General features: G+C 35.8%; 1 protein-coding gene across 1 annotated transcript; it reads right to left on the minus strand.

The window, feature by feature from the left end:
• Positions 1–3,621: 3,621 nt before the first annotated feature.
• SMIM30 (small integral membrane protein 30) lies at positions 3,622–3,801 on the minus strand (the record flags this gene model as incomplete). Its single annotated transcript, XM_084230945.1, has 1 exon — positions 3,622–3,801. The coding sequence occupies one exon, from the start codon at positions 3,799–3,801 to the stop codon at positions 3,622–3,624; it is 180 nt and encodes a 59-aa protein (XP_084087071.1).
• Between the last annotated feature and the right edge of the window lie 8,209 nt (positions 3,802–12,010).

Raw genomic sequence — 12,010 nt, forward strand, 5'->3', positions numbered from 1 at the left:
AGTGCATCTGGACTTCCACTCTCACCCAGTAACATTAGGGTGCCCTATGCTTAGTGTCAGTGATGGACATGGGGAGCAGTAATAAGGTACCCCCTGAATTTCAACACCTATCTGGTACTACTAAGGAGGAATCCTATTTTCACCTAATAGAAAAGTATCAGAGAAGGCCTGCTAAGACACAAGATTTTAAATAAGATTCAAATTCATTTTAATAATACCTAAATGTTTAGGTACCATGGAAAATCACTCCTCATACCCAGAGCCAGGAAGATTTTAATTTGAATGAGAAAAAACAATTAACAGATGCTGATACTAAAATGCCACAGATGTCAGAATTATCTGACAAGGATTTTGAAACAGTCATCATAAAATTGCTTTGATGAACAATTATATACTTGAGACAAATGAAAAAAATAGAAAGTCTCAGTAAAGAAATAGAAAACTCAGCAAAGAAAGAGAAGCTACAAAGAAAAAACAAATGGAAAATTTAGAACTAAAATATACAATTTAATCAATGAACTTGGGAGGCTAGAATTCTAGAAGTTGTCCAATCTGAACAACAGCAAAAAAGACTGAAAAAAAAAAAAAAATAGACCCTAGGGACAAATGAGACTATAATAGAAGAGCTAACATTTGAGTTACTAGAGTCCCAGAAGGAAAAGAGAAAAAGGATAGGGCTGAAAAGAGTATTTTGAAAAATAATGGCTGAAAATTTCCTACATTATAAAGACATAATCCTCTGTGTTTTAGCTTAGTTCAAAAAGCTAAGAAAACCCCGAGCACAGTAAAGCCCAAAGATGCTCATGCCAAGACACATCATACTCAAAATTCTGCAAACTAAGGCAAGGAAAACAATCTTGAAAGCAGCCAGAAAGAAATGATGCGGGAAATATGTAGATTTTTGGCAGAATAGTCTAGTTACCATAAAATTACAGAAAATAAAAATTTGAGTAGTGGTGACAACTGTAAATTTGTGATTTTTGTTAATTTCAACTATTAGTCTTCTGCCTTTTTGACTGGACTCAAAGCAAGCTAACAAATGTACAGAGAATTTGTAAGACAGCTACAAATTTGTAAGACATCTACCCTGCCCTGGGAGATATTTTTCAATCCTATTATTCCCACTCTAAGTGGAGTGTTATCATTAAAAGCAGAAGGAATTCCATAATGGGAAAAACCCTCACAAAACAAAAAAATGAGCAAATACAAGAACAGACACTTGGTATTTGGGATTCCTGCATGAGCTTCAGTTCTGTGAATTCCTTAAAATTAATATAAAAAAATAGCATGCAGTTGCATTTTTCTAGGAAAAGGATCAGATTCTTTCATCAGCTTCTTAAAGAAGCTGGTGGTCCCCCAAAAGAGCTACTCAATGAGTTTTTCTTAGCTAAAACCATATAATCCAACTTAGATGGATGAATAAAATGAGGTTATTTTTAGAATTTCCTCATTATAGCCATTCAAAATTGCTGAATGTCACCCCAAGATAATTCTCTACCTGTAAGGGAAAAATAAGAAAATGGCAGTTTTTTAACTTCTTTTAGGCACTTCTGGAGATACACATTCATTAAGGAATGTTTGCCTATAGTCTTATTTTGAACATTTTAAAAATAGTACCTGGAGGTGACTAAATGACTAATGCACTGTGGTTTAAAACGTATGTTAGGTTTGATTTCTCCCAATGCCAATGGAAAAGTTCACACATACAAAGCAGCAGCAGCAGCCTTTCCACATCACTATCAATAGGCTTATTTATAAGAGATAAGACAACTCGCTTTCAATCGGCATCCTTTTTTAATCTACATAGTATATAATTTCCAGTTTATCTGAACAAAAACGTAAATGCTTTCTCTGATGCAAAAAACAAAATAAGTATGACATAAACATCTAGGTTCTATAATGTCCTTTCTAACATGGCTGCCCTTTATTCTTTGTATCCTCTATGAAATCCCTTACACATGCCAGGTCCACGCACACCTGGAGAAATGCATACCTGTTTTCTGATTTAAAATTAAGACTCCCAGTATCACCTAAAAAGCTATAGATTTAGAAAAACTTTACTTGCTCCAGTAAGATCCAACGTCTTTATTTACCCAAACTATTCTATGCTATCTGCTTTTATAGAATCTAAAGAATCATTAGGAGCTTGTTAAACATAGGCTCCAACCCACAATTACTTACAATACAACCAGGGGAGGGACCTGGGAATCTGAAAGTTTTATCAGGTACTTGGCATGATTCTTTGGTTCTAACAACCTTGAGTAGTTTTCCTTTTTCTTTTTAAGATTTATTTATCCAAACAAGAACTGGGGTACAGGCCAGAGGCACGGAGGGGTGAGAGAATTCACCAGAGACAGAACAGGGAGCAGAATAGGCAGACAACTGAAAACACCGCTGAGGGGAGCAGTGGCGAAAGGCAGGTCTGCTGTGCCATGTGGGCATCTTCCCTGGCTGGCCAGGAATCGAACCTGTGCCTCAGAGTCACAGAAAGCCCCACAGTGCTGCGCTCAACCCCTTGCACCACCGGGGAGGCCCTGGAGTAGTTTTCTTAAACTTTCATGTGCATGCAAATTATTCTGGGCTCTTGAAACAAAAGTAAATTCTGATCTGATAGGCCTAGGTGGGTTCTGAAATTCTGCATTTCTAGTAAGCCAATCCATGTGATACTGCTGGATTGAGGACAGTTCAAGTAGCAAGAATAGGAAGACTACATATCATCTGGCTGGTGTACAGGCCATTACATTTCCCTTTTGTATCTGCGGATTTTTTTTTCTAGGGACTTCTCCCACTTAAATGTTGCCTATTTTTTATTTTCACTGACTGTGTCTCTACAAGCTAATGTGAACATTTAAGGTAAGGCATCTTGCCCTTCTCCACTTAGCTTATATAAAACTCCACACAAAGACAAAAGCAGCCTGAAATAGACAGAAATGGACACCACACATTAATTTACAACATAATGGGTTTATATTTAATATAGTACTTTTCACTATGGGATGTTATTCAATTAATACAAAGGTTAGTTGTTTTTTTTTCAACATTGAATCCTCTCCATTTCAATGTCAATATAAAGATTTTTTTTTTACATAAGTCTTTTCTCCATTTTAATGTTAGATATATTGAATAATTTCTCTGAACTTTTCCCCCAAAGAAATGTTCTAGTTTTTGACTGCATTTGATTATTTAAGTACAGTAATAATGTGGAAGACAGCTAAACAATAATCTACTAAAAATATGAAGAAAAGGTCCCTTAACAATGCAGGAGGCAGTGATTGTAAGCAAACACTGGCAATTTCTTAGGATTCTGGGCAAGAGTTTCCTTCTTATTTCATGTGCCTTGAGAATTCCGAAACTATGAAATATTACTAATGCAGATTTTAGTACTCTTACATCTTTGACCCTCTTCGAACTGATGCAAATTATAGGCAGCATTTTTCAATGCATTATTTGTTGTGAAGAAACCATTTTTTCCCCCATTAAACACCTATCAATTTGTTCCCATTTATAGGGAAATTATCCTATTTACTATTTCTTGGGAATGTTTAGACACCAAAGCACATTTTTAACCTTAACTGCACAAAGGTCTTCAGGATAAGGTTTGATTCAGAGAGCTCTTCGAAGTCACATCTGTCCATTTCTTTTCCGTGCATATACACCCAAACAAGCACAAATGCCTGTAATGCTCAGAACCACACCCAACAAGAGAGCAATTGCATCTCCAGCTTCTACTGCTTCAACAACAGGCAGCACCAAAAGCAGCGAAATGATGACTAAGAACAACTGTGTTGAAACTGAGGTCATGATGTTGGGATCTTGAGGTGTCTAGATCTTGAGGGCTGGTGGTTTCTAGAAATTAAACAAGAAACAAAAAGGAACCATTAACACTCCTTCCCTTTTCAAATGACAAGATTAAGATAGGAGAAATAACAGTCCACTCAACTTTCAGCTAATTCCTGGGCTACAGCTCTTTTACCACATTCTTCCCACCCCCCAGCTTTATAATGCCAACACAGCATGAATGAACCAAAGAGCAGCTGAACATTACAACATAACTAAGAATGCATAGCAAACGTACAAAATAGTCACTGGATAACTTCACATATTCTAGTCAGTAAAAATTACAGTTCTCTGACTCTTCCATTCAGGAAATCCAGACACATAAGGCAAAAGTCACACAACACTTACGTGTGTGAACTTGTGGGGAACTAGCTAAGACTTACCAGACAAACGCGTGAAGTAAAATTCTGACTTGAAATACTCCCTTCCCCAGGCTCCGGATGCTGAAACTAAGAGCTTCCACGTGACAGCGCCTATTATCAGAGGGGGAGAGGATACAAAAAACTAGTCATTATTATTATTACTACTAGTATCATTATTTTAAAGAGCAGCTATAGTTCGTGCAGAAAGGGGAAGTTCACTACGGCAGAAGAAGGAGTAATAAGTAGAGGAACAGTTTGCCCAAGCAGAGGCACTCCTCTTAAAGTTGGTCAATTCGTCCACTCAGGAAAAGCTAAAAATAAACAGAACTGAAACACGAGTTCATTGCGGGACTCGACACAAAGATTTGAAAAACAATCCCTCTTTTGACCCGGTAAGGTGCAAACTTCCCTCCTGTGTTACCTATACACTGTTGCAATCTTATTATTCTCTGCAGACGAGCTCGTACATTACCTTTCAGGAAGCAGCCATTACAGGAATGGCGAGGAGGGCGGAGTCGCCAAACTACATTTCCCACAATTCCCGCCGCCGGCTCTCAGGATGCCCTGACGTGATCCTGCGTCACCGGCTGAGGAAGCTTTTCCGGAGACGGAGACGGAGAGGCGCGAGGTCCCACCATTTCACCACAGCGCCCCGCCTTTGTCTGGTAAAGTGGTTTAGTGTATTTACAGAAAACTCACAATTTGGAAATAAACCCAAGAAATATCAGCAAGTGTTTTTACCCTGGTCAAGGTTTCAAAACACACAGGAGTTATGTCCCGAAGAGATCACCAAGCAGAGCTGTGTGTTTTTGGAAGCTTTTGAAGTGAAAGGTTTCCATTATCTTTGAAGTAGGGAATTTCCTGACACCACTTTCCAAATGTGCCTATGGCATTTATTTGTTCATTCTTTTTAACCAGCGTGGTGGGGAACACGTTTAAAAGGGTGTTTGGAAAACGTTAAAACCACTTGTAGGGTAAAACGGACCAAGTTTAGGAAAAGTAGATTAAGCAATATCAGAAGAGCTACGATTCAGGTTCTGGAGTTTCCCTATTCAAGAGTGTAATATATAGGACACTTTAGTAACTTCTCAATCATGTTTTTATAACGCCCCCCCTAAGGATCCCGAAATAATGTGAAAAGCTGTAGTTACAAATTTTAAGTCGTAAGACAAGAATAAATTATGTATGTTATCCCTTTCTGCAAGGCTCTTGAAGTGTAATGTCTGTGAAGTCCTTATTAAACCTTTCTGTAGTTACCTGGTCTTCCGCACTCCCATAATTACTGACTGGAAATTTGTTGGATACCCTGGGATTGCCAGTTAATGACGTTGCTTAGTGATCAAGTCACCTGCCCTGTCTGAAAGTCCTTCAGTTCAGTTATTTAGATACACTCTCAGGTATGGCAAGTACAGTCAGTTCAATGCTCATAAGTAATGTGAGCGCTTGAATTGCTGGTTATCGTTTTTCTTTCACATTCCCAATCTCCAGGCTGACAGCAAAGCTTTATATTCCTTGCTCCTAACATGCACCTAGCAGGTGCACAGTATATTGGCTAATTATAAATATCACTTAAATAAATGGGCCAACAAAATTTCATGAGACAAAGAAACGCCAAATAAACCAAAAGAAATGCTACAAATCAGAAGGAGAAAGACAAATACTAGATGATTTCACTAATATGTGAAATATAAAGAAACAAAACGAAAGAAAAAACCTAGAAACCTTAGAAATCTGATTGAGGAATTGAGGCTACTAGAGGGAGAGGAGGAGGAATGAGGTAAGAAGAGGGTAGGCAGCCCAGTGAACTCTGGGGAGAATTATGAATCTTTCGGTGATGTGGCAACATATACCTCCAAAAGTATGACCCTGTATCCCTAAATCATGTAGTGTTTTATACCAATATACGTTGAAACAATAAAAAAAAAAAGGTCATGTCAAAAAGAATTGGGTCATATCTATTTTCCCAATAATATTAATAAGAGTTTACATCTGTGTATAGATAAGACAGTAGCACACAAAACAGAAACATTATTTGTTTAGGAACTTGTCTATAATAGTCCCTATGTACTTCTTTTGTCTACTTGGGGCATCAGGTTCTCAACAAATGTTGGCTAAATCTACCTGGATCATTTATTATATCTGAGTGATTTCCTTTAAGTACTTCTTAATGTTGGACAAGCTGTATTGGCATTTTGGTTGAGCAATGCTTTGTTGTGGACACACATCTCTAGCTCATACCCACCAAATGCCAATAGAATCCCCCAGACATGAAGACAATCAAGTGCCCTAACACTATGCTAAATACTCTTTTGGTAGTAGATACTATCTCCACTTGAGAATCACACAAAATTTCACCATAAAATAAAAGTAGTTGAAAACAACGAAACCAAACAACAAATAGTTCATATACTTGAACATATGTGTACACAGCAGAAACAGACACACACACACACACCATCTCCAAACATTGTAGTGTCTTAGTGATTTAAATTATATTTCTCTTTGGTTATGTTGACTTTATATTTTCTGTATAATGCCTTCTTATCAGCATCCCTGCAAGACTTCACTGGTTGCTTTTTAAATTTTTTTTTATTGTGATAATATTGCTTTTTTTATTGTGATAATAATATTCACAATATTTTTTTATTGTGATAATACCTCCTCAGATGCCTGTCATACCACAACCACCACCAAGGTATAGTGGGCAATGGTAGCCAGTGACCAATGAAATTCAGAGAAAAAGAATGTTATTTTAGCCCCTTATATGGAGTGGTGAAGGGCAAAATTTCCTAAGTCAGTTGATACCAAGAAACAATTTCAGAGAAGGAAGCAGCAGTGACTTCTGTTTATTTTATAACTATTAGAAATGATTCATTTCTAGGCTCTAAAGGAAGGTACTTCTGGAATCCATAAGAGGAGATCAGGATCAGATCCATAGGCTGACATCAGGATTTTATAGTAACTGGTATGTATCAGGAATTCATAAAACCAGACTTGCCTCATTAGTAATTAGCCAAGCCAAGTGAGTGGAGACATTTTATTGGAGCGTCACAATTAAAAAAGGGCAATCTAAAACTAGTCAGTATTTCCCATTAATAATAGGACATTCATCACTGAGATAATTACATTAAAAATAACCAATCATTAGGCTAATAGGATGGGATAATGCTCACTTCCCAGATCTATTCAGTTGCTCAGAAAAACACCTGAGACTAAATACTCTTGTGCCAGCATTTTACAGAAGTGTATGGGCAATGATGCAAAAAGTCTTTTTTGACGTGGTTCCAGGCACCACCTAGAGTCCATTGCAGATATGGTCCTGACTTCTACCAGTGAACCTCAATAATCTGTAGGAATCAATAACACACAAGCCTGTGGTGTCCAGGGAAGTAGAGGAACCCAGTCACAGGCACTGATGGATTTAAATTTTACTTACATTACTGGGCTTCCAGGAACATGTTAAGGATGTTTGGATGGGACAACTTTCACAAGTTGTGAGATCATCTCTTTATGTAGCACTTTATGGTAATACACTGACTCAGAACATGGCTTTGGAGACACCACCAATTGGCCCAAAATTCACCTCTGCTGCTTATTAACTGTGTGAACCTGAGCAGATCATCTCACTTCTTGACCCTTGACTTTGCTCATCTGTAATGAGAAAACCAATTTTCATAGGATCCTTATAGTAGTTTAAATGAGCTGACCTGAAAATTCCCAATATGGTCAAAGTGCTATTATTATTAACAAGATAATAGAACTTTCAGAAACAAGGAACTAACTGATCAGATACTATTTGAGTACTGCGCACAAGGAAATTTAAAGCCAGAATTATCTTGCTTCGTGGAAGGGTGAACAAATATTATTATGAAAAAAAAAAGGATTTTCTTGGAAAATGTAGTTGCTACATGGGACAAAATTGATTGATCTTTAACAAACACTGAAAAGTGATTTAATATGTGTCAGAGACTACTCTGCTCATTAACTAATATAAATGATTTTACCTGTTAAAATAATCCTTGAACTACCTTCTATTATAGATGAAGAAACAGACATAATCATCCAAGGTCACATAACTAGTGAGTGGTTGAGTCAGAATATGAACCTAGGAAATCTAATAAAGTCTATAATTTTAATTATAACCCACATGGTTTTATGTGGAAAATGTTCCAAAGACCAACTGCCATTTTAATTTTCTTTGAAATAAGGTATTTTAGGAAACCTAAGCACGGTGAGTCACTAAGGGATTTTTGATGTTTGTATATTTCCTCCAGGATTGAGTTTGGTGAATGAGTTATTGCCAATATTTACCTAGTTTGTCAAGTGATTTTAGCTTACATTTAATAACTATGTACAAAATAGTGTTTTTTTTAATTAAAATATATCTTATCTAGGTTCAGAAGTATGCTTACTGATGGGCACAGACATTGATTGCCAGAGAAATAGACTGCAATATGTTGGTAAATCTCAAGTATCCTAAAGTCCATATTATATTAAAAAATTCAAAAAGAAAGAAAAGTAAGTCAGAGGACACTTTGAAAATCTGTGCTTAGACAAGAGACTATGGTGACGGTTCTTGGTTGACTTCGTGGGAATTTTATGGGGACTACATCTGAGAAGAAAAATCAAACATTAGACAAAAATGAACAATGATGTAAATATATATATTTAAATAAATATATTTAATAATAAAAAAAGAAAATCTGTGCGTAGAGGTCAAGAACTTAAATTAGTCACTGCAAAAGTGACACAGAGGCTATTAATTATTTAGTATATATAGTTCATCAGGAAATATTAAGTCCTCTGTATAGACCAGGTGCTCATTATGATTAGGAGCTGGTAACCTTGGAGACAGCATGAAATTTATAAAATTAAAAACATACCAGATAGAAAATGCAAATAGCATAGGAGAGTGGATCATTCTCCAATTGGTCTTAGCTTGATTGCCTTTGAATCGAAAGAATTTCCACTTTGAATTTATCAGTTTATTCATTTGATAATGCTTTTTATAAGAATCAATTTAGACATGTCAGAGTGTGTAGGGCTGTAATATTGTAGGGAAGTAGTAGTTGAGAAGCAGTGACTCTTAGAAACTTGATCTTGGAAACCTGAATGAGTACTTGAACGTTTTTTGTAGACATTTATTGTGAGTTTTCAGTTGACATATTGGAAATGGTCACTTTTAGTTTTTAAATGTTTCTTTTGCTAAATCATATAGATGGTCTAGGTAGAGAACTTTATGGTATAACATCAGTTTCTGTGTCAAGAATAATTTATCTATCTATGAAATGGTAAGATGGAGAGCAACATAAAGTTTTACTCTTGCCTATAATATTTTGATTGTTTATAACTCTATTCCCTGAGTCCATTATGACAACAGGCTGCTTGTCTGTAGTTATTGTGAAAGTGGTATTGTTTGAATTAAAAATCTTCATAAATTTAAAAAAATGACAAAAATCTTACTTTGTGGAGGAATAATTTTACTCAAGCAGACTGCCAGATTTTTGTATTACAGGGAAAACTATTTTAAAAGTGAAATAAGTGATATTTTTAAAAAATGATTCTGTTTCATTCGCGGGAAAAGTTTCATACAATACTATTCACAGTTTCATTTCATTGTGAATTGGACCCAGTTTAATACATTTTAAGCTTTCATTCCTCAGGAGATTCAAAATAAGTAGCTGACCTCAATCTGACAGTCAAAGTGAAGCACTGCTTTTGTGAGCAGGCCTATCAGCACAAGGGTATGTTAGAGTGAATGTGGTGTGCTGTGTAAGAGGAGGGGAATAATTCTTTCATCTACTCTGCTTTACTAGGACCCTTAGTGGGAGTACTCTACTTACCTTTCTTCACTAAGTTTTAAAAGGGACCTAGCAAAACAGCAGAGGGCCCAAGGATGAGTGAGAGAATTAATTCAAATGATCAAAAAATGGTTTCTGGAGGAGTGTTCTCAGAGTGTGTTCTGTGGTTAACTAGCATCCCAATTACACGGGAATTTGTTTAAAACTGAAAATTTCTAAAACAGGTTCTGCAGAAAGTTCTGTGGTCCATCCAGTCTTGGAACCTTTGTATTTGGGGCAAATCAATTATTTGGAGTGATTATTTGGTAAGAGGATATGCAGAGGCAACTGAATAATGATCTTGAACTTAATTAGCAGCAAGCATTTAATAAGGCCCAATTAGAACTATCTGTATTGCTCTCAGTTATTAAAGAAGTGGGAAACATAAATGTTTTTGCTATTTGTTTACATATCAAATGACCTTTCTCTAAATTTTTTTAAAAAATGTGTGAAACCATTTTGATAATTTCCATTATTAGAAATGTAGAAACATCACATTTCTCAGAGAAAACAAAACCTTTTCTAGCACTGAAAGGACCTCTGAATAGCAAAATGGACCATATCCTCAGTTTTACAATTTAATAATGCAGTCATGCGTTTCTTATGGTTTTTTCTTACAATAGTCCTGTGTTAAAGATTAGAACAAACTATTAAATGCAACTCAGTGAAGGTGACCAGAAAGGTGTATGTGGTGGGATCCTATTATGTCCTTTTCTGGTCATTCAATATTGACCAAGCATTGAATTTGTAAAGCTTTGGACCTGCCTTCCTTAAACATTTCTTTTCTCAGTTGTTATTTGGAAGTCTGTTGGATAACCTGGAGTGCTGGTCTTCTAATTTGCTGACTGATGGCCCATCCATATACTTTGGAACTGAGACTAGCAAATAGTGGGATAATTATTTTATGAAAATTGAGTAGTAAAATAATCATTAAAATTTTAAAAGACTTACTCATCATAAAGCTCAGTTTGAATCAATATGTGTGACTTAACCATGAAAACAATGAGTGCGGTCTTGGGCTGCAAGAATAAAGGTGTAGTATCTAGAATGGAGAGGGAAGTTCTGCTTGACTCTTCTTAGTTTGTGCCATGCCTGGCAGTATAATTTTTGTAAGTGAATTCCCCTCTTTTAGAGAACTGTTAAATTGGATATTAACTATGATTGTGATAAGACTAGAACCATTAATTGAAGACCATAAGTGAAAGATCATGAGGTATAAATGAAAAAACCTCAATGAGGATATCTGCTATTTTTAATTTACCTTTTGAGTTTTATTGATTTGCAACTAGTTTACATAACTCTGTAATTTTATTTTTAATGGTTCATTCCATAGAAAAGGTGGTGTTTGAACTAAAACATGTCTCTTTATCAACTAACCACATGTTTTAGTTCAATATAAAGAAAAGCTTTCTAATGTTCTAAGAGAGAATTGACTGTCTGGGTAGCTGTGAACTCTTGATTGGTCAGTAGGTTGGCTTAAGTAACACTTAACTGGTTTATAGAAAGGACTCAGACTTCAAAAAGACAGTTGGCTTAAGTATGCTTGAAAGTTCTTTCTGAATTTGACATTCTCTGATTCTCTTATCTGTTGCTCTTACCACTCCAAGCCTATGCTAGTTGCCTTGTGCTTTTTAAGAGTTGTTTCAAGACTCTCTGAGATACTGGTGTTTATCTTGCCAAAAACTTTATCCTTAAAATTTCTTTATTTAAAATTAGAAGGGAAAAAGTGGATTTTTTTTTTTTTTGCTTTCTGAAAAGGAAATCTTTGTTAATGATTTGTTAATCTTTATAAATACATAACTTTTTGGTATATTTAGTATTGTTCACATTTGTTCATATGTTATTATCAGCCTGGGTCATTAATACTATCTCATAAACTATCATGCAAGAAAGTTTGGGAGAAAGTATTTTTTTTAAAGATTTATTTATTTATACATACAAGAACTGGGGTACAGGCTAGAGGTGCAGGGA

The sequence above is a fragment of the Talpa europaea genome, assembly GCF_964194135.1.
Source record: "Talpa europaea genome assembly, chromosome: 3".
Classification (NCBI taxonomy): Eukaryota; Metazoa; Chordata; class Mammalia; order Eulipotyphla; family Talpidae; genus Talpa; species Talpa europaea.